Raw genomic sequence first — 27707 nt, 5'->3', positions numbered from 1 at the left:
ATCCTGCATCCCAGGACTTCCCTGGCAGAAGTGGTTAAGACTTCGCCTTGCACTGTAGAGGGCATAGGTTCGATCCCTGGCTGGGGAACTAGGAGCCCATGTGCCTAGTGGCCAAAAGGCCAAAACATATAACAGAAGCAAAATTGTAGCAAATCCAACAAGGACTTTTAAATGGTCCACATCAAAATAATCTAAAAAAAAAAAATCCTGCATCCCAAACACTGTCCCAGAGTCAGCTTCCCTGACAACCCAACTGTAACACAGGAGCAGGCCACCACTCTGTCAAGCCCATGGCTAGAGAGACTGGAGCAGGACAAGCGATGTAGCCTGGCCAGCTTTCTGTCAGGGGCACCTCAGAACCATCCTCTTGGCCCTGCCGGGACCCGGAGACAGACTCAGCCACGGCTGCACCAGCCCCTACTCCAAGCTGCTGTCTTCACAGCCACGACTCATGGGATCTGCACACACTCTTCGTTAGAGCAATGACTCCCCCAGCTCTCGGGGAGAAACCGAGGTCCAGACGATGGACGTGACTTGCTCAGAGTCACAGACCAGAGGCCAGTCTCCAGCACTTTTTCCCCAGCATTGACCCCTGGGAAGGGGCAGGCTCACCCATCTTCCCCCCTCCCTCTTGAAAACATAGTCCACTGACCCAGCAGCGCCAGGAAGGGACCCCGTGTCCTGGCTGCTGGGCTTGCTTCTGTCCATCTGGGCCCCCCCTGCAGGCCTAATCCCAGAGCAGCCGCTCTCTCCCACGCACAGCGGGGGAAGGGGAGGGAGGGGAGCACCAAGGTCCTACCTTAAACACAAACATCTCGCCCCGGAAGAGGGCCACCGTGTTGAAGTTGCCATCACAGATGTTGGGTTTGGCGCCCGGTGTGGCTGGCCGGTCCCCGAGGGGTGGCCGAGGGGGCCTGGGCTGGCGCTCGTGCTTCCTCTCGGACGGTGAGTGGATCCTGCGAACTGGCAGTGTGGGGAGGGGCCTGGTGGGCTCCAGGGGCTCGGCCGGGGGTCCTGGAGAGAGGGGCTGCGTCTTAGGGTGGGGGCAGCCGTTCCCTGTCCCCCACTGTTGTTGCCTCCGCATCGCCCAGGCGGTGTGAGACAAGCCTGTCACACTTCCCTCTCCTATCCTGTCCCCTGTCTCCATCGTTTACTGCCCCAGTCTTTCAGAAAATAGGTGAAAACAGCCATTAAATGGGAACGCTCATCTTCCCACCCCCCAAAGCTGGGATCTTTTCTTCCTTCTCTCCTGTTACGAGAGAGTACATGTCCCTTCTTAGGCTCGGTGTCCCCTACCCTCCCTCCCCGCTCCCTTCTTTCTTCACCCTGCTCCAGTATGGCCTCTGCCCTGTCACCCGTGGAAACTCCTGTCAAGATCACCCATGACCTCCATGTTGCCAAATCCGATGGTTACTCGACTCAAACTTTGATGTCCATATGAATCATCCAGGGGTCTTGATAAAAATGCAGATTGGGACTCAAGAGTATCTAGAGGGGGGCCTGCCATTCTGCATTTCTTCAGTCTCTCAGGTGAGGCCAAAGTTGCTGATCTGAGGCCCACACTTTGAGTAGCAAGATCACAGAAACGCTTTCCTTAAAACACTCTTCTCTGTTTTCCAGAACCTGCACTTTCTTGGTTTTCCTTCTGCCTCCGTGGACTGTTCCGGCTTTGCCTCCTTTGCTGGCAGCCTTTCCTCATCCGCTCTGCTCTACGGGTCAGCATAGCCCTGGGCCCTCTTCTCGTCTCTCTGTTTTGGTCCCTAGGTGCTTCTCAACTTGGGCTGCACGTTAGGATTACCTGGAAAGCTTTGAAAACCCTGATGTTCAGAAGGCACCCCAGGCCAATTAAAATCAAATCTCTAGGGGTGAAGCCTGGGTAACAGTATTTTTTAAAATTCAACTCCCAAGATGATTCCAGTGGGAAGTGAAGTTGAGAATCACTGCCCTCTGTGATCTCTTCCCAGGTTCATGGCAGTAAAGACCCTCGATGTTAGAGCTGTCCCATAGGATGTTCTATGATGACATAAATGTTCTATATCTGCACTGTCTGGTATAGCAGCCTCTAGCCACGTGCGGCTCTTGAGCACTTGAAATGACTGATTAGTTATTAGCGTGGCAGAGGAACTGAAATTTTAATTTTATTTAATTCTAATTAATATGAATTTAAATAGCTACATGTGGCTAGTGGCTACCATATTGAATACCAAAGATCCCAAATCAATATCCCAGTCAGATCTCTGAGTTGCAGGAGTCAATCCCATCGCTCCACAGTTACAAAAGCCAGAAACCTTGGCATAATCGTCCCCTCACCCCCAGTCTACTCTATCAGCAAATATGGTCCATTTTATTTTCAAAATACCTTGCAGTCCCCACCACCTATCCAGTCCTCCAGGGCTTCACCTATGGAGATTCTACCCATCCTTCAGAGTCTGGGTGAAGCCACCTCCTCTGTGAGGTCCTCAGGGCCCCAGACGGAGCCCTCCTCCCACGCTCCACATCCTGGGGTCTGTGAGGATTGTGCTATAAAGATATGCTGCTGCTCTAATAAATGGGTCTTCCTGTCTCAACTGCCTTGGCAAGAACAAGAACTTCCCACATCAGTGTGAACAGAGCATGGAGTGGGGCATGGTAGCGGGCCCCTCAAATCTCATCAAGATATCAGCCTAGTTTCTTTTTTTCTTGTTTAAGCAAAAAGCTCTGGTGATAATACTCATCCTGTTGTACCACCGTTACTTGGGCGGACGTGTGACTCTCTTGGCTTGACATGGGACCCCTTGAGAGGAAACTGCAGAAGGTAAGGGGAGGGGCATGGAGGGAAGGTGAGCGGAGGAGGGGGAATGGGTGGCCCGCTCGTCACTTTTGTCCCTCCCAGTGGCAGCTCGGACCCTCCCCTATGTTTCCCAAGTGTTCAGGGAGGGAGGTGGGATGCAGCCTTGCCCTCTCTGGTTAAGCAAAGACACCACAGGTCTCTAAAGGTCAGACAGTGGTCAGAGACTGCCGTGCTCCCCAGCCTCCCCCTCTGCCCAGGTGGTGACAGCCCAGCCCCGAGGGGAGAAGGGTGGCCCCTCTCGCCTCCACACACCGTAGATCTTCTGGATGCCCTGGAGATCGTCCTGAGGCAGCTTGAAGTTGTGCGTCTCCATGTACTGGTAGAAGGGCGCCATGATGGCACTGGGGTCGTTGGAGTGCTCGAGGCCCAGCGCGTGGCCCAGCTCGTGCACAGCCACCAGGAAGAGGTCATTCCCTGAAGAGGGCGAGATGGGGAGGTGCCCGGGGTGCCCACTTAGGTGTCAGTGTCAGTCCATTACTTCAGCAATACCCAGCATAAACTTTGTCTCAGGCCCTGTGCCAGACACTGGGACATACAGAGAACTCAAGACATGTCCCTGCCTTTGAGAACTTTCCATACAGTGGCAGTGGTAGGGACAGAGAAAAGAAAATAAGTGAAATTAGTGTTCCAGGCGCTTCAATAGCTGTCTCCAGGGATCAAGTGAGGATTCTGGGGAGGAGGGAGGAGTTATTAACACTTGGAAGGAAGCTGTTCAAGGGAGAGCTTCACAGAGGTGAAGCTTCAGGTAAGCCTATAAAGATAAGAAGTTAGGAGAATGGATTCAGTGGGAAGGAGAGGAAGAGGGGTGGGGGTGGCCTTCCTGACAGAGGGAATGCCTGTAAACAAGGTCCAGGGACAAGCAGTTTCATTTCACTTGGCTCCGGAACAAAGCAGAGGGGAGGGCCAGAGGGAGATGAGGTCAGCCAGGCTGGCCAGCAGGGCTTGTGATGCCTGTGCAGGAATTCGATTGGCTTCTTGGTCCGCGGGGGTGGTGGGGTGGTTTGAGCAGGAGTGGGGGTGGTGGCATGATGTAATCACTCCGCAGTTGGAGGAAGGATCAGTGGGTGATGAGTCCAGAGACAGGGAGATCAGAGGGGTCTGTCCAGAAGCCGTAGTAAGAAAGGGCCTGTGCCAGGAGGAGGGAGCACAATGGGCAGAGGGGAGTCCTGGGGGCGGCAGGCTGGCTGTCATCTTCAGGGACCCGGGTTAGGCGGGGCTTGGGGGTCACGCAGCCGCTCCCAGTCCTGAGGTCAGGATCAACGTGGGGATTCAGATGAAAAAAAAACAACAAGGTCCAGGTGCTGAAAGTGGGACTGGGATCCCCAGTGTGAAGCTGAGGCAGCAACACAGCAGAGTGGTCATGAGCTGGGCCCCAGAACAGGACAGGTCTTGTTCATTTCCGGCTCTACCCGTCCCCTCCCCCCCGCCAGCTTTGTGAACTTGCCCAGAAGGTCTACCTCCGAAACCTCAGTGTCCTCATCTGTACAATGGGGAGATCATATCTACCCCGCAGGGCTGTGAGAGGATTGGATAGGATAAGACACATGACAGCAGTTGTCACCATGCAGAAGACAGAAGCGTGGTCCCCGGAACAAGCTCATTGACCAGAAAAGGAGCATGAAGCCATCGGGGTTCCAGCAACCAGATCCTCTTAAAGTCAATCCCCCACCAAGTGTCTTGATCAAGCCTGGGACAGGGCAGGGCCTGACTTTGCCAGGATGAAGTTGCCCTGGCTTTGGGAAAGAAACGCAAGGGGCAGAAAGTTGAGCAGGCTGGCATATCAACAGCCCTGACTCATATATGTCCAGTTACAGACTCCTGCTGGCCTCAACCTCTGGCAGTTGAATGTCCCTTGAGCCCTGCCTCTATTGCTCAGCCCTAAAAGACAGTAAAGAATCTGCCTGCAATGTGGGAGACCTGGGTTCAATCCCTGGGTCTGGAAGATTCCCCTGGAGAAGGGAATGGCAACCCATTCCAGTATTCTTGCCTGGAAGATCCCATGGAGAGAGAAGCATGGTGGGCTACAGTGCATGGGGTCGCAAAGGGGTGGACACAGCTGAGTGACTAACGCTTTCACTTTCAAGGCATGTCATACCCGTTCCTGCCACCTTGAAGTGCAGGGGAGGCTGCTAGGAGCCCAGGAGGTGCTCAGGAGGCCTTGCACCCATCCCGGCCCCAGTGTCTCTAGCCAACTTGTCCTACGCCCACCGGGCTGAGGGCCCCCTGAGGGTCAGAGGAGGCCGGGGATTGCTTCTGGCCTTCCTGGGTAAGGTTTTGGGAAGCAAGAAGAGCCCTCTGGGGCACACGTGCCTGCCTCCCGCGCTGCTGCCGCCACCAGTGCCTTCAGCGAAGGGGGATGGGTAAGATCAGGGCAAGGTTGGCCAAGAGCCTGGGGCTGGCCTTCTGCTGGGGCAGGGCAAGCTGGCATGAGGAGGCCAGGCTGCCCCCAGTTGCTTCCTCAGGCCCTGGCCCCTCTGGCAGCGGGGAAGGGTGAGCTCATCTCTGAGCTCCATCCCAAACAAAGGCGGCTGCTAGCGCCAGCGGGAGGCAGCTCTGCTTCCTGGGGTCCAGTCCTGGCTCTGCTCCTGGCCTGTTCTACGACCTGGGACAAGCTGTTCGGGCCTCAGTCTCCTGACCGGGCTGTTCCTTGGCGGGTGGGGGTGGGAGGGTGTCCTCAGCTAGCAACCAGGGAACAGAGCCTGAGCACCTGGCCAGCCTCTAACCCTCGGTCCTGTGTCTATTGAGAGCTTCTGTGCCGGGTCTCGGCAGAGAACAGGAGGAAGTCTTGAGGGAAAGGGGCCTGTGGATTTGCTCCAGGGACCAAAATGGCAGAGGAGAGCTGGGGAGCTGGCATGCTACTCCACAGAAACCCAAGAGACCTGTTCAGTGGGGGGGATGCTCAGGGAGATAGAAGGAGAGAGGAGAGGGGCAGGAGAACTACTGGAGGTTGTGAGGGGAAAAGTAGAGGGATGGAGAAGACCCTGTGCTTAATGAGCAGGAGGCGGTTAGGGGCTTCACCTTCCAAGAAGGCGAGAGGCAGAGAAGGGGCATGGTCAGAAGTGGCATCCCAGGGGGCCAGACTGCCAGGAATCCTGGCTCTGCTCTGTCCTAACAGTGTGACATTTTAAATCTCTTCGTCTGTAGAACAAGGGGACTAATGGTACCTTCATCATAAAAATGGGGTGAAGATTAAAGCGGCAAGGTATACACAAAGCGCTCACACCGCCTCCAGGCACAGAACTATTGCGGTTAATTAGCAGGGTCACATTGAGCTGTGTGTTGAAGAAACATCTTCAACAGGGAGAGTTCCCTTGAGCTGGGTGCTCAGGTCCTTTGGGCCTCCTAGCAAGCACCCAGAAGTCTACTTGGCCATTCCAGTATACCTGGTCTCAGCTTCATTTCCTTCTCTTAGCACCTCCATCTTTGGTGAGTCCCATCTCACTGACTCCTGCAACCCCCAAAATGATATGTGCTAAGTCACTTCAGTTGTGTCCTACTCTTTGGGACCCTATGAACCATAGCCTGCCAGACTCCTCTGTCCATGAGATTTTCCAGGCAAGAATACTGGAGTGGGTTGCCTGCCATGTCCTCCTCCAGGGGATCTTCCCGACCCAAGGATCAAACCTGCATCTCTTGTCTCTTGTATTGGCAGACAGGTTCTTTACCACTATCGCCACATGGGAAGAACTCCAAAATGGGACAGCATTTTCTTTTGCCTCTATTCTTTTGCCAGTGCTGTCCCCTCCACCTGGAACAACCATACTCCTTCAGTGTTCAGCCACATCCTCCAGGAAACCTTCCTCGATTTCTCCAATTGGCAGCAAGTGCTTCCTTCTCTACACTCTCCCAGCAGTTTACCTGTACCATCTTGATGGCCCTGACCTCTTTCCACCCTCCATCACAGCCAGGAGCACACTCTCTTCTGCCCCAGGACTGTGAGCTCCTCAAGGAGAATCTCTGTGCTTGACAAGGTAAGGTGACAGCAGCCAGGATGGAACCCTGCTGAATGGTCAGTATTTTTCCAGGTGCAGTCTTTGGATGACCTGCAGCGGAACCAACTGGGGCGATTGTTAAAAATTCAGAGTCCTGGTTGTGAGACAGTTCATGTTTTCTTTGGACAAGAGTCAGAACTTTGCTCTGGAAAACCAAGCATAAACTTTCCAGATGCAGCTCATAACCCCAGCAATAGACTGCTAGAAACTGGAATGCAGCCATTGCCCAAGGACAATCTTTGGAAGGAGACAAAAGGGACCAAGATTGATTGAGCACCTGTGTGTTATCTCATTTAATTTCCACAGAAACTCAGTGAGGGCGTGAGTGCAGCCTTCTGGGAATTTTTTTAAAAGTACGCTTATTTTGTTTGGCTATGCCAGATCTTAGTTGCTTAGTTGTGGCATGTGGGATCTAGTTCCCCAACCAGGGATCAAACCTGCATTGGGAGCGTGGAATCTTAGCCACTGGACCACCAGGGAAGTTCCTCTCCTGGGAATTTTTTGTTTGTTGGCTTTCTGCTCTATTCTTCTGTCACTGCCTGTGTGAACTTCTTAACCACTCAGAACGATCCTTTCCTTACCACCCTGCCAGTCCAGTTCCCGGGGTGAGGAGCGATCTCTACAGTAACTGAGAAGGGCTGGCCTTATGACTCTTCTGGTCTTGTCACCTTCCCCAGGGCTGGGCTCCCTCCCAATCTCTTCTCTGCTGGCTTCACTGCTTGATCCACTGGAAAGAGATGAAGACATGGGGTGCCTTGGAGACTCCCCGAACTTAGCTTAAATGTGTGGTGGGCCAGATTGCCCTTCACACAGACTCTGAAGAGGTGGGGAACTAGAATCATCTATGCATTCCAGGTGGAGAAGGCAATGGCACCCCACTCCAGTACTCTTGCCTGGAAAATCCCATGGACGGAGGAGCCTGGTAGGCTGCACTCCATGGAATCGCTAAGAGTCGGACACGACTGAGCGTCTTCACTTTCACTTTTCACTTTCCTGCATGGAGGAGGAAATGGGAACCAACTCCAGTGTTCTTGCCTGGAGAATCCCAGGGACAGGGGAGCCTGGTGGGCTGCCATCTATGGGGTTGCACAGTCGGACACGACTAAAGCAACTTAGCAGCAGCATGCATTCCAGGAATGGTTCTCCAGGAGCACCTTCTAAACGCACAGGTGGAGGAGATTCTGATTAAGAACTTTGTGGTTAGGGCTTCAGTTCTGTTCAGTTCAGTCACTCAGTCGTGTCTGACTCTTTGCGACCCCGTGGACTGCAGCACGCCAGGCTTCCCTGTCCATCACCAACTCCCGGAGCTCACTCAAGCTCATGTCTATTGAGTTGGTGATGCCATCCAACCATCGCATCCTCTGTCGTCCCCTTCTTCTCCCTCCTTCAATCATTCCCAGCATCAGGGTCTTTTCCAGTGAGTCAGTTCTTTGCATCAGGTGGCTAAAGTATTGGAGTCTCAGCTTCAGCATCAGTCCTTCCAATGAATATTCAGGACTGATTTCCTTTAGGATGGACTGGTTGGATCTCAAGAGTCTTTTCCAACACCACAGTTCAAAAGCATCAATTCTTCAATGCTCAGCTTTCTTTATAGTCCAACTCTCATATCCATACATGACTACTGGAAAACCTATAGATTTGACTAGATAGAACTTTGTTGGCAAAGTAATGTCTCTACTTTTAAATATGCTGTCTAGGTTGGTCATAACTTTTCTTCCAAGGAGCAAGCTCAGCTGGTAAAGAATCCACCTGCAATGCGGGAGACCCTGATTCAATCCCTGGGTTGGGAAGATCCCCTGGAGAAGGGAAAGGCTACCCACTCCAGTATTCTGGCCTGGAGAATTCCATGGGGTGGCAAAGAGTCAGACACGACTGAGCAGTTAGGGCTTAGACAACCTTTTTAAAATAAAGTCCCCTGGGTGAATTTTATAATGGTTGAGTCAGGCTGACATACCTGTACCAACCGTTCAACCTTCATGTCACTAGGAGTGGGACAGCCTGCATCACACATGCTTCCCAAATGTGATACAACAAGGAGGATCAGTGCCACCTGGGGAGCATTCTCTCCAGAAGAGTCAGTCCAGCCAGGCCTGTTGATCTAATTATTGTGTGTACCTGCTAAGTCTCTTCCGTTATGTCCGAATCTGTGTGACCCCATGGACTGTAGCCCACCAGGCTCCTCTGTCCATGGGATTCTCCAGGCAATAATACTGGAGTGGGTTGTCCTGCCCTCCTTCAGGGGATCTTCCCAACCCAGGAATCGAAACCACCTCTGTTGCATTTGCAGGCAGGGTTTTTGTTTTTGTTTTTTAAACCACTAGTGCAACCTGGGAAGCCTACATCAATTATTGATATTCAGGATAGACAGGGAAGAGAGATATGGTAAGAGTGTACCTATGTCAGAGAAAGACAAGTATCATATGATATTGCTTATATGCAGAATCTTAAAAAAATAGGTTTAGATGAATTTATCTGCAGAACAGAAATAGAGTTACAGATGTAGAAAATAAACTTACAGTTACCAAAGGGTAAGAGTGGGGAGATTGGGATTGACATGTACACAATACTATATATAAAATAGATAACTAATAAGGACCATATAGCACAGGAAACTCTACTCAATTCTCTGTAATGGCCTATATGGGAAAAGAATCTAAAAAAGAGTGAATATACGTATAACTGGTTCACACTGCTGAAAACTTGAAACTAACACAACAGTGTAAATCGACTATATGCCAATAAAAAAGAAACAATTATTTATTAAAAAAAGTGAACCCGAATCTAGTTGAGTCTAATGCCTATACCCAGGACAAATGACCTAGTTTCTTCAACAGATACAGGGACAAGAAAAGCGAGGTGACTTGTAAATGGAAAGCGCCTTAAGAGACGTGTCAACCATGAATGATGTGTGGATGCTGTTTGGATCCTGATGAAAGTAAATAACTGTAAAAGCCATTTTTAGGTGATTTGGGAAAATGAACACAGATTGAGTATTGGATTTTTTTAAATTTTATTTTTGGGTATTGGATTTTAAGAAATTATTATTAATGTTGTTGGGTTTGATCATAATTTTATGGTCATGTTAAAAATAATCTGTTAGAACTCAGGGGTTCCCCTGGTGGCTCAGATGGTAAAGAATCCACCTGCAATGCAGGAGACCCAGGTTCTATCCCTGGGTCAAGAAGATCCCCTGGAGAAGAGAATGGCAACCCACTCTTGTATTCTGGCCTGGGAAATCCCATGGACGGAGGAGCCTGGCAGGCTACAGTCCGTGGGGTCACAGAGTTGGACACGATGGAGTCATTAACACTTTCACTTGTTTTTTTTTTACTTTTAGAACTTAGAGAATGAACTTATGGTTGCCAGTGGGGTAGGGTGGGAGGGAGGGACAGACTGGAAGTTTGGGATTGACATGTACATGGTGTTATATTTAAAACAGGTAATCAACAAGGACCTACAGTAGAAAGAAATGTCTTTTAGCAAGAAGGAAAAAAAAATCTGTTAGAGGTATGCATTGGGTTGACTAAAAAGTTCAAATGGTTTTTCCATAACGTCTTACAGAAAAACCCGAATGAAATTTTTGGCCAGTCCAGTACTAGCATATTTACATATAAGATGACATTGTATTTAAAATTCTCTTTAAAATATATATAAAAAAAATCAAGGTAGGGGGAAGGTAGATGAACCAGTACTGATGTAATATTGATAATTGCCGAATTAGGCTGATCGGTGCCTGGGGGCTCATATTATCATTCTTCCTACTTTGTGAGCTTGAAATTTTTCCTAATGGAAATTTAGAATAGAGAAGAAAGCCACCAAACAAAAAATTCCCAGGAAGCTGCACTCAGTGCCCTCATTGAGTTTATGCGAAAATTAATCGAGATAACACACAGGTGCTCAATCAATCTTGGTTCCTTTCATCTCCTTCCGAAAGCTGTCCTTGGGCAATGGCTGCATTCTGGTTTCTAGCAGTCTATTACCAGGGTTATGAACTGCCTCTGGATAATTCATGCCTGGTTTTCCAGAGCAAAGTCCTGACTCCCATCCAAAGAAGACATGAGCTGTCCTGGAATTTCTATCCGAATTGTTGATCATTGGTCATGATGGGGTGGGGCCGACAAGAGGGTGTCAGGATGGTGCCCATCCACTCCTCCCCACACGCACCCCCAGAAGTTCTCTGGATTTTGGGACTGGCCCAAGGTCTCCACCAGCAAGGAGCATTGAAGTGTACACCCGGAGCTGGGAGGGGCAGGGCAGAGGAAGAGTGTCTTTAATCATTCATTTATCTCTCTCGGGGCTGTTATCAGCTAGCAGTGCCTGGCACATAATGGGGGCTCAAAAATGTTAGTTCTCCTCTCTTCACACTTTATCAGCGCACACAGACCGCTAACTGGTTGACAATGATCCAAGAATAAGAATGAGATAAAGGATAGGTGTTCAGAAAGCCGGGAAACACATTGAGGACACAAGGGAAGGAATGCCTGGGCAGAGGAAATGGAGCTGGATGGGAAGGAGGACCAAACAAGAGGGGAGGCGACAGGGAGAAATGAGCAGCTTCATAGCATTGGCCAGGCCATCCCCTGGATCACCCTCTGACAGGCAGGCCAAGAGTCGAGGTCCCTGATCCGTGCGATGATATGAAAAGCTTTCAAGGAGGTGGTCTGCAGCAGATACAGCCTCTGAGGAAATGGGTGTCTAAAGGCTGCTCTCAGCCTGAAGCATCGCCAAGGAAAAAGAAATCACTAAGGATTCCCAAATTTAAGAATCGGAATCTCCAGGGAAAGGGCCTGGGAATCCACATTTATAATAAGAACCCCAGTTGGTTCTTATGATCAGGCAAGTTGGGGAAACTGCAGATTAAGACGGTGTTTCTTAAACGCCTACCTCAGAAGCCCTTGGGGGAATTTATGAGACCATGTGCAAATTCTCACATGCAAATTCCTGACCCCAGAACCAGAGAATTAGAATAGCAAGAGGTCAGGGGCCTGCAGCCTGGGATTGGAATTCATAAAAAAAAGTTTCTAGGTGAGTCTGGTGTGCCCTACAGTGGGAGAGCCGTGGAAACAGCGTGGTGGCTAAGAGCATGTGCTCTGGAGTCGACATACCCGGTTTGAAGCCTTATTTCCCCATTCACCGACTGTGGGCCCTTAGTAGGGACCTTAGTAGGTTACTTATTGTTTCTCTACACCTCAGTTTACCTAGCTGTAAAATGGGTATAATAATAACATCTACACATTATATAGTATGTGGAAAATATTTGACATAGACCTTAGAATATTAACATCCTGATTCTAACCTATTATAATCTAAAATAGAATCAAATCGAATCCTCTGTCCCTCTTCCCTCTAGATTCCTACTGATTTTCTTGGTACTTCTGCTATGTCCTTCAGCATAGTCCACCTTGTGACAGGGTGACTTCTGTACACATCTGTCTTCCCCACTCAACTCTGGACTTCCAGAGGGCAGAGACTGTGTCTTTTTTATATTTTTATTATTTACATTTAAAAAATTATTTATTTACTTATTTAATTGGCCATGCCATGTGGCATGTGGGATCCTGGTTCCCTGACCAGGGATCGAACCTGTGCCCCCTGTTAACCACTGGACAGCCAGGGAAGTTTCCTTGGCAGTGTATTTTTTAAATGTTCAAACACATGCGTCATGTTCTATTAGACTCAGAAGAGGTCACCTAATCCAGCCTCTCATTTGATAAATGAGGAGACTGAGGGTGAACGTTTCGCTCCAGGTCACATGGCCAGGTGGTTAAGCTTTAGTTGAGCCCCTGCAATGCCACCTACCAGCTATGCCATATGAGCCTCAAACTCATCTTTAAAATGGGCATAATGATGTACACTTGCTTACTTACTAAGCAAGTGACTTACAAGTAAATACTGATGAGGAACTCTTGCAAACTGAGGAGTCTTGTTATTATTCCTGCACAGAGGATGCTAGAGTAATTACAGGGCCTGTTATTTACCTGTGAGGTTGACATAAGGGTGACTCAGTCATGTCTTCCCACAGCGTGGCCTTTGAAGCCTTCATCAGTCAGGCCAGAGCCTACCACTTTCAGCTTTAATGCCTATTTAACCTTTTCCTCCAGCCTCTGATCCATTACTTTATCTTCTTAGTCATGGCCTAAACTTCCTCATGACTCTGTTCATTTAGATCATGAACCAAGTAATCTGACTCATCTCCCTGCTCTGATGGATCAAGTGTTGACCCAAGTTCCCACCCTCTTAGGTTCTCAGCTATTTGACAAGAATCTCTGGAAACCAGGAAGCTCAACTATGGGATCCTCCAAGCTCATCCTTAGGGCTTCTTTTCCTGACAGCCAAGCAATCCCCTGTCCCCTCATGGCCTTACCATCATGGTTGGCATTTCCTAATGTCCACGGCTCGTCTGAGTCAAAGTGAGTGTCTCCACCAATCCCTGGGCCAGGGAAGTAGGCATGAGCCAGGAATCCCCCTTCTCCATCAAATGGGGAGCTGTCACCATGGAAACCAGAGGCAAAGAAGATCATGATGTCCGCCTCCTTCCGGTCACTTTTGATCTCGTGGTATGGCACCTCTTCAAAGGTCAGCGGGGTCACCTTCTGCCACACATCGAAAGCCTGGCGAATAGCTTTCCGAGTGTCTAGCTCACCCACCTTTGGGGTGTAGTTGTGAATGCTGGTGAGAGAGGGGAGAAACCACAGGGAGGAACAGACAGGGAATTAGAGACTAGCAGAGCTAAACGGAACATGAGAAGCTGTGTGGGCCTGGAATCCTGTGAGGTAGCCCAGGGATTAAGGAAGAGGCTGGGTAGATAAGGCTCTGGGTCCTCACCCTGCCTTTTACTCAGTGTTTTTGTATTTGATCTCTGAAAGAGGTTATGTTGAATTTGTAGAAAAAAATTAAGTTGATGTATGGCATTTCCTAATTTTTAAGTGTTTCTCCCAATACATAAAATATGTACATGTATAAAAGTTATAAAAACTCTTACACTGTAGAGAGTTTCGTGGAACATCCCTTTCTTTGAAAGGGGGTGGGGGAAGGAGAGGGTGGGACAAACTGAGAGAATAGCATTGATGTACACACACTGCTGCTAAGTCACTTCAGTCGTGTCCGACTCTGTGCGACCCCATAGACGGTAGCCCACCAGGCTCCCCCGTCCCTGGTATTCTCCAGGCAAGAGTACTGGAGTGGGGTGCCATTGCCTTCTCCGGTACACACACTACCGTGTGTGAAATAGATAGCTAGTGGGAAGCCACTATATAGCACAGGGAGCTCAGTTCTGTGCTTGTGTTGACCTAAAGGGGTGTGATGAGGGAGGCTTAAGAGGGAGGGGATACACATGTATGTGTGTGTGTGCGCACGTGCTCAGTTGTTTCAGCTGTATCAGACTGTTTGCGACCCCGTGGTCTGTAGCCCGCCAGGCTCCTCTGTCCATGGGATTCTCCAAGCAAGAATACTGGAGTGGGTTGCCATGCCTTCTTCCAGGGGATCCTCCTGACCCGGGGATTGAAACTGTTTCTGTCTATGTCTCCTGCATTGCAGGCGATTCTTTACCCAATAAGCCACCTGGGAAGCCCAGATATGTATACATATAGCTGATTCATGTTGTTGTATAGCAGAAACTAACACAACATTGTAAAGAAATTTTACTGCAATTAAAAACATTTTTTAAGTCTTTGGCCCCAACTACTACTATTTGTCTACCTAGAAGCTAGTATAAGGGTGGCATCTGATTGGATCAGTTATAGGTTCAGCTATGTAAGGTTACTGTATCCATATTGCATGGTTCTCCGTGATGGAGCATCACCACTTCTGGCTGCTCTGTCCCATGAACACCTGGGGCAAGGACTAGTCACTCATTCTGCAGATACGGAAACTGAAGCCCAGAGAGGTTGCAGGATAGAAGTTAAGGTCAGAGTTCAGTTAGGAGCCAGTTCTTTCTCTCCATCTACTCTATGTCTTCTGGAGACTCTAAGAGTCCATCCAGGTTTCTTAAGTTTCCTTCTCTTGTCAGATTTCTGAAAAGATTCTCTTCTGGCCTCTACAGCTTGTGAGCAGGAGAGCCCTTAGTAAGTTAGTGAGTGTTAGTCACTCAGTCATGCCTGACTCTTTGTGATGCTATGGACTGTAGCCCACCAGGCTCCTCTGTCCATGGAATTCTCCAGGAAAGGGTACTGGAGTGGGTAGCCATTCCCTTCTCCAGGGGATCCTCCTGACCCAGGGATTGAACCTGGGTCTCCTGCAGTGCAGGTAGATTCTTTACTGTCTGAGCCACTAGAGAAGCCCCAGGAGAGCCCTCAGCTCAACTCTGAAGATCTCTGTCTTAGATCCTACTCCTGAACCCAGGGGATCCACCTGAGATGGAATAAGAGACTTGAGAGGTGCCTACCAGGGCCCAGCCGAGCCTGCACTATGCCTGGTCCTGGCCCCACCCCATCTGAATCCAGGTGTCTGCATCTCCTGTGATGGGTTCCAGCATCCCTGCCTGTGGTCACTGGACTTGGAGCCTGCTTCTGTGTTGCCCTTGGTTTCCTGAGACAGTGAAGGGATAACACTGTTGCAGTTCAGCTCCCAGCTCTTTACAGTCCTTAAGAAACAACTGAAACTCTGTGCTGGGAATCTCGGCTGAAGTTCATCAATCAGGCTAAGTGGGAAAGCGATCCAGATGAGAGGGAGTGGGGTTTGGCAAGCGGTGGTAGGGAGGATGAGTTCAGCCATGGTTCTTTAGCCCAGGTGAAAGTTATCAGATAAGTCATACCCCACTTTCCATAACTAAAAATGCTAGGAATCTAAACAGAACAAAATTCATGAGCCCCTAAAGGACCAAACAAACCTGAAGTTGGAGACCCGGCAATCACTGTATGCTACAAGGAAGACAAAGTTGTAGGCTCTTAGAGCCAGGCCCTGATCACAGACCCACCTACAGAATGAGCCTCAGAAACTCAGGCCAGGAAAAGATTGAGTGAGGGTGGGGCCAAAGCCAGGGAGGAGGAGGGGGCGTTGAGGCACCTGTAGGTGATGTGTTTCTGCCTCCATTTCTGTCCCGTCAGGGCATAGCGCTTGTGTCTCCGCCTTCGGCTCAAGTGCGGGTGATCTGGGACACCACACCGAGGCTTCTTCATCCACCTGGGCAGAGAGAGGACACACATCCACATAGACACTGTGGTCACAGGACACTCTAGGAAGGCACTGCAGCATCCCTGCCGTCCCAAGCTGAATGGCAACGTGCACGTTCAACCTAAACTCTGGGCCCTGGCTCTGTTGGGGTCCCCAACAGGAACACCATCGATTGTTCATCTGTTCATTCATTCCTAACTGAATATGAAGAAGCACTGCTGCTTGATAGATTCGGAGTCAGAAGACACGGGCTTGCTAGTTCCAACTCTGCCACTAATTGCACGAGTCCAGGCCAGTGACTGAATCAGTGTGAGCCTCAGTCTCCTCATTGGCAATGCGAGAATTACAGTTCTCCCTGGTCTTAGCTTGTGTGGAGCCTTCAAGGAGGGAGTGCCTGTGGACATGCTCTATATGTGAAATCAGATCACATCACTCTTTGCTTTAAAACTCCCAATCACCTGGAAAAAAAATCCAAATTCCTCACCTTGGGGCTTCCCAGGTGGTCCAGTGGCTAAGACTCCATGCTCCCAGGTTTGGTCCCTGGTCTGGGAACTAGATCCCACATACTACAAGAGTTCACATGTAGGAAGTAAAGATCCTGCATGCTGCAATGGAGATTAAAGATCCCGAGTGCCGCAACTAAGACTCAGAGCAGTCAAGTAATTACATATTTAAAGACAAACAATCAAAATAAACTCCTTGCCTTGGCCCACGGCCCCCACGTGATCTGTGATCACCCCCTCTACCAGGCACCTGTACCTCCTTCCTTGCATCCACTCTGCTCCAGCTCCAGCGGCCTCCCTGCTGTGCCTTGAACATCCTAAGGTCATTCCAATTCAGGGTGTTTGCATTTGCTGTGTCCTCTGCTTGTCATGCTCTTCTTCACATGGTTTGTTCCCTTACTTTATGAAGCTCTCCACTCAAACATCAACCCTTCCAAGAGGGCTTCCCTGCCACCTATCTAAAATAATAGCCTCCCCCCACTATCCCACCTCTAACTGTTTATCCTGCTTAATTTTTCTTCATGGCCTTTATCACTGCCTGAAATGACATCTTTTATTAGCTTGTTGTTTATCCTTTGTCTCTCTTACCTGATTCTAAGGTCCATGAGGGCGGGAACCTTGCCTGTATTCCCACTGCCATCACAGTGCCTGACTTAGGAGGTGTTGAAGGGTGATGGTTGAATGAATGAATCAGATCTAGCCCATGGCAGAAAGGCACAGCTTGGAAAACAGTAAATTTTATATCATTCCAGATGTTCAAAAAGTGCCTGAACAACTGTAGGGCTTAGAGTGTAGTTATCCACAGCACTTAACTACGTTGTACTGTGATTTGAAATCTATTAGTTTATTGCCTCGAATAAATACTAAATTTTCTGAGGACAGGAATGAGTCGTATTCATCATCCTGTCCTTAGAAGCTAGCCTTGTGCTAGGAGCTAAGTAAATCCTGATGACTATTTGTTATCAGTTAAGTTGCATTAGGGAACAGTGAGCCTGGGACTTCTTTGGAGATGTGAACTAGGGGCCCGGGTAGGAGATTTAAAAGATCATGGCTGATTGGAAGGGTCACTCTAGCATCTCATGTCCCTTTGCCGCCCTAATGACCAGCTCACTGAACTAGAGATTGAGATTGCTGCGGGGGAAAACAGTCTGACCTCATTTCCAGTGGTTGAAAGCAGTTGCCTTTGGCAATAGAGAGGAAAGGAGACAGAGACTATTTTAACCAAATATTAAAAGCCCCTTGAGGGACTTAACCAGGTCCCACTCATTTTGTATCTGCCTCACCTAGAACGTCCACACTCAGAAATCAATAATAAAAGACTAAATGTGACAGTAACAGGCATTGATATAAATATGTATAATTTTCAGTGTTCATTCTCTTTTTTAAAAAAATTTAATTTGAGGGACTCCCTGGTGGTCCAGTGGCTAAGACTCTGGGCTCCCAATGTAGGTGGCCTGGTTTTGTTCCCTGGTCAGGGAACCAGATCCCACATGCTGCAACTAATTTCCCCATACCCCAACTAAAGATCCTTCATGCTGCAGCCAAGACCCTGGCAACCAAATAAATAAATATTAAAATAAAATAAAAAAAACAAGTTTGATTCTCAAAGCAACTCTGTGAAGTAATCAGAAATGACTGACCCTGATTTTATAGACAAGGGAAAAGATACACAGATAAAACCAGTAACTTGCAAAATACAACCAAGGGTGAGGCAGGACTGGGACTCTGTTGAATGAATAAATGAACTATCCACTAATGTACCTGAACAAACAAAAGTTGGGGTTTTTCTTTTCTTTTTCCCTCTGCTTAGCACTAGGTTGGGTTAGAGGAGCTATGTTTGTTGAATGAATGAAGGAGTGAATAATGTGTGACATTTCCCAAGGCAGACACTCAAAAATAATCCTTTGAGGGGCTTATCTAGCCTCCTTTCACTGATAGTCCCTGGGAAGAGACCCAGGAGGCACCTTTGCTACAGCAAGCTGGAGCTAGACCCAGAAGGGCCCCGGGGTGGGGCAGGGAGGAGACCAGCTCAGAGAGAGGCAGCGACACCCGAGGTCACAGAGCTGGAGCTGAAACGAAGGTCTCCAAGTTCTCCCTGCAAACACGCTCCCCACTCAGGTCTGGGATTAAGTGTGAGCACCTTCTCCCTTCCTGTGCCTCCAAAACAGCGCCCCCTCCAACCCTGCCCTCCTTCAAAGAGCGGGCACAGAGCAGCAAGTGGGAAATGCCAGCCCCTTCCCTCCGCCTCCTCCTTTTGCTGCCTCCTCCTCCCTCCTGCCACTCCCTGAACCCGGTCCAGAGGGCCTGGGGCTTCTGGAACAGAGTGAAACCCAGGGCCAGGTGGTGCCTCAGCAGAGCCACCAGTGCTGCTGCTGCAGGAGGTGCTGCCATGAGGCCTGCGCAAAGCCCTCAAAATAACCTTGGCTTGGAAAGGTGGCCGGGCTCCCCGGGCCGCAGGCCCAAGGCGTCCACTTACTCACAGCATCACAGGAGCCATCAAGCGTATTGTCTCAGGGGTTCACAACCTCACAATCAGAGGATCTGAGGCACAGGAAATGTTTGTACTGGGCTATGGGATCATAAAACTCCAGACTCACCAAATTTTATTTGAAAGCTTGAGGCTTAGAATAATGGAATCTAGAATCTGAGAGTCAAAATCCAACATTTCCCCTCCATCCCCCCCCCTCCCCCAACCCCTTCAGTAAATGAGCAAGCTGAGGGCTAGAGAGATGATTACCTTAAGGAGTGACTCACCCAAGGGGTGGATTGATCCTGGGTCCACCATTGGCTGGATTTCCCGTTCTCTGCCAGCCGCCTATTTGCCCTCATCCTCCCTAAGCCCTGCTCTCTCCTTCCACCTGAGTTCGGGTACTCCCACCCCCCCAATCCCCTGCCGGGAAACTCTTTCCAAGCTCTTGGCCGTGCCTTCCTGGCAGTAATGGCTTTTCTTTTCCTTTTTATGTCTTTTTTTTTTTTTTTAATCTTTTTATTTTGTATTGGGGTACAGCCCCAATCCCCATGGAAAAGAAATGCAAAAAAGCAAAATGGCTGTCTGAGGAGGCCTTACAGATAGCTGGGAAGAGAAGAGAAGCGAAAAGCAAAGAAGAAAAGGAAAGATATTCCCATCTGAATGCAGAGTTCCAAAGAATAGCAAGGAGAGATAAGAAAGCCTTCCTCAGCAATCAGTGCAAAGAAATAGAGGAAAACAACAGATTGGGAAAGACTAGAGATCTCTTCAAGAAAATTAGAGATACCAAAGGAACATTTCATGCAAAGATAGGCTCGATAAAGGACAGAAATGGTATGGACCTAACAGAAGCAGAAGATATTAAGAAGAGGTGGCAAGAATACACAGAAGAACTGTACAAAAAAGATCTTCATGACCCATATAATCACGATGGTGTGATCACTCACCTAGAGCCAGACATCCTGGAATGTGAAGTCAAGTGGGCCTTAGAAAGCATCACTACGAACAAAGCTAGTGGAGGTGATGGAATGCCAGTTGAGCTATTTCAAATCCTCAAAGATGATGCTGTGAAAGTGCTGCACTCAATATGCCGGCAAATTTGGAAAACTCAGCAGTGGCCACAGTACTGGAAGAGGTCAGTCTTTGTTCCAATCCCAAAGAAAGGCAATGCCAAAGAATGCTCAAACTACCGCACAATTGCACTCATCTCACATGCTAGTAAAGTAATGCTCAAAATTCTCCAAGCCAGGCTTCAGCAATATGTGAACCGTGAACTTCCAGATGTTCAAGCTGGTTTTAGAAAAGGCAGAGGAACCAGAGATCAAATTGCCAATATCTGCTGGATCATCGAAAAAGCAAGAGAGTTCCAGAAAAACATCTATTTCTGCTTTATTGACTATGCCAAAGCCTTTGACTGTGTGGGTCACAATAAACTGTGGAAAATTCTGAAAGAGATGGGAATACCAGACCATCTGACCTGTCTCTTGAGAAACCTGTATGCAGGTCAGGAAGCAACAGTTAGAACTGGACATGGAACAACAGACTGGTTCCAAATAGGAAAAGGAGTCCGTCAAGGCTGTATATTGTCACCCTGCTTATTTAACTTCTATGCAGAGTACATCATGAGAAACGCTGGGCTGGAAGAAACACAAGCTGGAATCAAGATTGCCGGGAGAAATATCAATAACCTCAGATATGTGGATGACACCACCCTTATGGCAGAAAGTGAAGAAGAACTAAAGAGCCTCTTGATGAAGGTGAAAGAGGAGAGTGAAAAAGTTGGCTTAAAGCTCAACGTTCAGAAAACTAAGATCATGGCATCTGGTCTCATCACTTCATGGGAAATAGATGGGGAAACAGTGGAAACAGTGTCAGACTTTATTTTTTTGGGCTCCAAAATCACTGCTGATGGTGATTGCAGCCGTGAAATTAGAAGACGCTTACTCCTTGGAAGGAAGGTTATGGCCAACCTAGATAGCATATTGAAAAGCAGAGACATTACTTTGCCAACAAAAGTCCGTCTAGTCAAGGCTATGGTTTTTCCAGTGGTCATGTATGGATGTGAGAGTTGGACGGTGAAGAAAGCTGAGCGCCGAAGAATTGATGCTTTTGAACTGTGGTGTTGGAGAAGACTCTTGAGAGTCCCTTGGACCGCAAGGAGATCCAATCAATCCATCCTAAAAGAGATCAATCCTGGGTGTTCATTGGAAAGTCTGATGTTGAAGCTGAAACTCCAATACTTTGGCCACCTCACGCGAAGGGTTGTCTCATTGGAAAAGACCCTAATGCTGGGTAGGATTGGGGGCAGGAGGAGAAGGGGATGACAGAGGATGAGATGGTTGGATGGCATCACTGACTCGATGGACATGGGTTTGGGTGGACTCCGGGAGTTGGTGATGGACAGAGAGGCCTGGCGTGCTTCAATTCATGGGGTCGCAAAGAGTCGGACATGACTGAGCGACTGAACTGAACTGACAGCCGATTAGCAATGTTGTGATAGTTTCGGGTGAACAGCGAAGGGACTCAGCCATACATATACACATATCCATTCTCTCCCAAACTCCCCTCCCATCCAGGCTGCCACATTAACACTGAGCAGATTTCCCTCTGCTATATAGTAGGTCCTCGTTAGTGATCCATTTTAAACACAGCAGTGTAAACATGTCAGTGACGGCTTTTCTTAAATAGCTTTAATAACTTTCATGGCTATTCCTTAGAGGCAAAAAAACTCAACTCTCTCCCATCTTAAATAAAAATTCATCCCTCTCTAGCCACCATCTATTCCTCCTTTCCTTCACTTTCAGCATTTTTTTGAGGGGGCGGGCAGGCTCATGGGATCTCAGTTTCCCAACCAGGGATTGAACCCAGGCCACGGCAGTGAAAGCCTGGAGTCCTAACCACTGGATCAACAGGAAACTCCCACTGCTCAGCTTCTTGAAAGTTGCCCCTACGTTTGCCATTGCCGCTCCTCGCCTCCCCTTTTCCCTGTTGCAATCTGACTTTACTGCCATCATTCCATGGAGGTTTCAATGCCCTCTTTGTTACTAAACTCAGCAGACACCTTTCAGCCTCCTGTTTGACCACCGCAGCAGCTGACCCTGCTGATCATCTCCCCCTCCCCCCCAGCCAGCCCCCAACAATGGCCATAGCATACCTGCCAGGCTTCCTCCATTTCTCAGGTGGCTCCTTCTCTTGGGGGTTCTACCCTCATCACTCTTCTCTCCCTCCTCTTTATCCTCTCCCTGAGTATAAAACCATCCGTGTGGTTTGGCTTACTTGTCTTTACCTCCTAAGTATCTCCCTGAGATTCAGTGTTTCCTTCTGAGTTCTAGACCAGCAGAGCTAGCTGATGGTGTTTTTCACTAAATGGGGAGCCTCTGGAGCGCAGGGATCAAAGGACCAAGCCCACTGCCCAGCACACGCAAACATTCAGCAAATGTTTAATAAATGGGAAAAGTGGAACAAGACTTGCCAACTCATCATTATTCTAGAATTTTCTATATCTAGTGAGATGCATACCTCTTAGGGACGCCAGAAGGGTGACTCACAGACCCACAAGTTATTAGAATCAGAGGAGATTTAAGGCCATCTATAACCAAATCCCTTATTGTGCTGATAAGGAAACTGAGGCCCAGAAGGGTCAAGAGTCTTGTCCAAGGTCACACAGCAAGTTTACGGCAGAACACATCCCCAGCTCACGTGAGAGAGGGCACCTTAGGGTACTCCGTCCTCGCTGACACTGCAGGAGTGGAAGATAGGAAGGTAGGATGGGCGGGGTATACAGATGAGGCCATGACAAATGTGAACCCAAACGTAACTCTGGAAAGTTCAAAGGCACAATGTCCTGTGCAAATCTTACTCGATTGTTGTCTGATCCAACACACCGGTGACGGGGATCCCGTAGAACTGCTGCATTGTGGCGACTGCTGACTGTAAGGCCTTCCCTGAGTGCAACGCAGATGACCGTGAGTCATAGGGCAGCAGATAGCCGTAGGACTTTAACCAGTTCTGAAAGACACATGAAAAGAAAAGAACAAATCACGCAGGGAAGGCTCATTTGCCCTTGAAACTAGGGACCAATTTACCCAAAGGACTTATGCACTTATGTTCTGATTTCTGTCTCCTTCACTCCCTCCTGCAGATGCTGTCAAATGAACCTCCAGAAAACATAGCTCTTGTTGGCTTACTCTTCTGCTATCAATCTTCTGATGGATCTCTACTGGCTATAGAATAAAGATTAAAATACATTCCAGCCTTTCCAGCACCCCTTCTCTTTACCATGTACTCAGTGGTTTCCACTGACATATGACTAGACAGGCAAGAGGACCAGAACAGTCATTCTCTGAAGCAGAGTGACTTGATGAAACACTGTGCCCCCCAGACACTCACTGTATCTAGAGGCAGAGTCTGCCGTAGGAACCTTTTGTAGAATGGTAATTCGCATGAGATTATCTACAGTTTTCATTGCTAATCCCTCCAAAGAAGCAAGCTATTATTAATAAATAGAAACAAAATAAAACAGTGTATTATTTAATTTAAATATAACTACATAAATATGAGCATAGAAAAAAGTCTAGAAGGGCATACATAAAATACAATAATATAGCTATGTAAGAGAATTCTTTGCTTTTAGGAAATATACACTGAAGTGTTTCAGCTTACATAAGGATGCAATGCACAAAGTCTGCAACTTTTTCTTTAACAGATTCAGGGAAAAAATTAGAGAGAGAGAGAGAGGAGAGAGGAAAAAAAAACAAATGTAGTAGAATGTAAGAGATGGGGAATCTGGGTGAAAGGTGTTCAGGAATTCTCTGTCCCATTCTTGAAAACTTTTTTGAAAGTCTGAAATAATGTCAAAAAAAATTTTTAAATAAAAAAGGAATGAATATGATTAGCTTTTGTTATAATATCATGGGGACTTCTTTTTTCTGTGCTTATCTAAGTGTTATGCATGGAGTCATTAAAAAAAAAAAAGAAGATAAACTTTAAAAGAGCAAGAGAATCTGAAAGTAGCTTGGATGATGAAGTTCAAACAGACAATGAATCTGAAGGTCAGAAAAGTAAAGATGAGTATTTTCATTGACCAGCTAGAAATCTGAAGAAATCAGAGGACCGGGAAATATCTGTGGCATTAATTGGAAAATGAAGAAAACATCCATGTATCTGTGGAACCCACAAGCATGTCCTGTAGAGAATGCAGGTACATGCTGGTCTCTAAGTCACATGGAAACTGCCGCCCATCCTCAGAAGATTATTTTGAACACTGAGTGAGCAAATGGAGAAAAAAGACCTCAGGAAGCTGTATTAATGCTCTTCCCATCTACAGTTTTGTTTCTTTTCTAAAAATATTATTTATTTATTTGGCTGCACCAGTTCTTAGCTGTGGCACGTGGGATCTTCCATCTTCATTGTGGCATGTAGAATCTTTTTTTTTTTTTTTTTAGTTGCAGCATGTGAACTGTTGCAACATGTGGGAACTATTCTTCCACCAGGAATTGAACCTGAGCCCCCTGCATTCCCCCCTGGCCACTGGACCACCAGGGAAGTCCTCATAATTTTATTTATTTGTTTCTATATGAACATCTTGTTGTGGATGTGCCTGTTATGACAAGTCAAATCAAACCATTTTGGGAAGGAGGCAGACCAGAAACTATAAATAAGTTATTATTTATTTCACCAAGGTGGCTGTCACATCTTTACTGCCTTGTGATGAAATCCATCTGACTGATTAAGAACAAAATAGTCAGAATAATAAAGTCTTAAAACATCCCCAAGAGAGTGACAACCTTACTCTTTTATTAGAGATCTACAACCTGTTTTTCATTCTAAATTTTGGCACAGAGTTTCAAGACTTCTTGTGCTTCCCCCAACGCTGAATCTCTGTCATGCCTTTGTATGTTTTCCCCCTGTATGCCTCGCATACTTCTTAGTTTGGCAAACATCTTTCATTATTTTAAGGTTAAGCCTATAAATTACTCCCTCTGGAAGACTTACCTCACTCCCTAGCTCGGTACTTTCCTCCTCTTCTGTGTTCCCGAAATCCCCTGTTATAGACAGTATAGCTCTTGTAACGTTGGGATCCAATCATTACTGTATTTATCAGACTCTGAACTCCTCCAGGGAAGGGTCCATGTTTTACTCATCTCTCTATATCCGGTGCCCAGGGAGCCCCTGACACAGTAGCTGATCATTGTGTCCACTCAATGAACATTATTGGGCACAGACTACCTAATAGGCACTGTGCATGGCTCTGGGAATGCAAAGATGAATAAGGAGCTCACCAACCAACAAATAAACCCATTGTGAAAATGTACCACTAAAAATCAGATGTGTAGAGAGTTCCATGGAAGAACAAAGTAGGGGGCATGTTATCCACATGGAGGGGTGGGGATGGGGAGCAAGGGGAACTCAGGGGAGGCTTCCAGGTGGTGGTGGTATCTCAATCTTTTTAAAATTAATTAATTTTTGGCTGTGCTGGGACTTTGTTGCTGTGCATGGGCTTTCTCTGGTTGCAGCGAGTGGGGGCTGCTCTCTGGTTGTGGTGTGAGGGCTTATTGCGGTGGCTTCTCTTGTTGCAGAACATGGGCTCTAGAGCACGTGGGCTTCAGTAGTTGTGACACATGAACTTAGTCACTCCAAGGCATGTGGAATCTTCCTGGCCCAGGGATTGAACCTATGTCCCCTACATTGACAGGTGAATTCTTAACCACTGGACTACCAGGGAAGTCCTGAGCTAGGTCTTGAAGGATGCAGTATGTGTAATTACCCGGAGGTGCTCGGGAGCATGGCACATTCTGAGCAGTATTTAAAATGGTGGGAACTTGGGAAAGAAGAGTATGGTGATGAGTGGAGAGGATTGGAAAGGAGGGAAGTGGAGAGAGATGATACACTATTAATTATCTGTTCACAAAGTGGACAAATCACAGAGAATCACTTGTGACTTGACCGTGGTCTCAGGTTAGCCAAAAAGCTCAAAACACCTGGAAATGGACATGACAGGGCAATTGACAAGTTACCTGTCCATTCATCAAGCTCCAACTTCTATTTCCAGGTCAGTTATGTCATCAAAGTATTAAATCCCTGCACTGTATTCCTCAGCCCCTTCCAGCCAGAATGCCACATTATGTTCTTTACAGAAACTTCATTGAAGAATTGTTGGATTAAATAAACAGGGTGCTATCGTGGGAAAGAGGCACAAAGTCCTGAGATTGAATCCCAGTTCATCACTTGCCAGCTGTGTGACTTTAGGCAAATTGAGCATCAGTTTCCTTATTTGTGGGCTTCCCTGGTGGCTCAGATGGTAAAGAATCTGCCTGCAATGCAGGAGACCTAGGTTCAATCTCAGAGTCAGGAAGAATCCCTGGAGAAGAGCATGGCTACCCACTCCAGTCTTCTTTCCTGGAAAATTCCATGGACAGAGGAACCTGGCAGGCTACAGTCCATGGGGTCGAAAAGAGTTAGACATGACTGAGCAACTAACACCTTCCTTATTTGTGAAATGTAAACAATGACCCTCCTCCACAAGACTGCTAAGAGGAAATGATTGAATGTACCTGACATAATCACTCAAAAGTGAAAGTGAAAGTGAAGTTGCTCAGTCGAGTCCGACTCTTCGGGACCCCATGGACTGTAGCCTATGAGGTTCCTCCATCCATGGAATTTTCCAGGCAAGAATACTGGAGTGGGTTGCCATTTCCTTTTCCAGGGGATCTTCCCAGGAGACCCAGGGATTGAACCCAGGTCTCCCGCATTGCAAGCAGACACTTTTACCATCTGAGCCACCAGGGAAGTGACTTGTTTACTCTCCCCTTAGTTGGTGTCTCTGTCACCTTTTGTAAAATCAAGGTGGAAAACACGGTCTTTGACTCCTTCTCTGCCTTTTGAAATCTAGTTATCCTGCCCTCCCTCTGGACCGAGAGCCACCTTGAGGGTGCTATGGAGGGTGGCGTGACAGTCACAATCAGGTCCACTTGCTGTCGGTGAGCTGCAGGGCTGACCACCTCTCTGGGAAGGTGGTCACTGGGAACACTGCGTGCAGAGAAATGAAGCTGACTGGAATTGTTCTCTTCGCCCTGTCACTCAGCTTTACTGAGCCCAAACACAATCACTCTCTGTCAAGCTTTACCTTGACGAAAATGGTGTCTCTACAGGATACTCTGTATGCTTTCTGCTTTCAGAAAATGCATATTGGGTAACCCGGTGGTTTTCCTTTTTGGTCTTTCTGCTGGGAATCTTTCGGTCAAATTTATCACGTAAGTGTTGAACGTGGTGATGCTTGCAAGTTGCCGTTACTTTTTTCATTTTTCTGACCACTAAGTTGTGTTTCACCCTGAAAAATCTTATTTAAAAAGATTGTTTCACTCTGTAAACTGCCTCACACCCTTCCCCAAAGAGGTGTGGTACCAGTCTAAAATCCAATTCCTCCTTATTTGTGGACTCCATTAGTTAATTCTCTTAAAATCCAACTAGGATGAATTACAGTGTCTGGGAAATAGCTGGAGAAGTTTTTTTTTTAAACAACACTAAGGGGAAGTTTTTTTTTTTTTAATTTATTTATTTTTGGCTGTGTTGGGTCTTAGTTGCGACATGCAAGATCTTCCTTGGAGAACATGGGCTCTGCAGTTTGCCACACGCAGGCTTAGCTGCCTCACAACGTGTGGGATCTTAGTTCTCTGACCAGGATTGAACCTGTGTCCCATGCATAGGAGGGAGGATTCTTAACCACTCTGGATCACTGGGGAAGTCCCAGCTGGGGAACTTTGGACAGATGCTTCTGACAAACTGGTCAACAGAGTATTTTCTGA

At 47.7% G+C, this 27707-nt stretch overlaps 1 protein-coding gene across 1 annotated transcript in view; it reads right to left on the bottom strand.

Moving 5' to 3' along the window:
* Positions 1-22905, bottom strand: part of MMP24 (matrix metallopeptidase 24) — a 28968-nt gene extending 6063 nt beyond the window's left edge. Inside the window, exons 1-5 of the mRNA XM_081559925.1 lie at positions 22763-22905; positions 15826-15942; positions 13187-13491; positions 3083-3244; positions 800-1014 (exon numbers count right to left, since the gene is read on the bottom strand). Of these exons, the coding sequence (XP_081416051.1) occupies positions 800-1014; positions 3083-3244; positions 13187-13491; positions 15826-15942; positions 22763-22818 (855 nt within the window). The 5' untranslated portion in view covers positions 22819-22905. The remainder of the gene's footprint in view (positions 1-799; positions 1015-3082; positions 3245-13186; positions 13492-15825; positions 15943-22762) is intronic.
* Between the last annotated feature and the right edge of the window lie 4802 nt (positions 22906-27707).

The sequence above is a fragment of the Giraffa tippelskirchi genome, chromosome 13 (genome assembly GCF_054371585.1).
Source record: "Giraffa tippelskirchi isolate mGirTip1 chromosome 13, T2T-mGirTip1v1.2.pri, whole genome shotgun sequence".
NCBI lineage: Eukaryota > Metazoa > Chordata > Mammalia > Artiodactyla > Giraffidae > Giraffa > Giraffa tippelskirchi.
The sequence above is the reverse complement of the archived record's forward strand: the minus strand, read 5'-3'. Positions and strand labels throughout refer to the sequence as shown.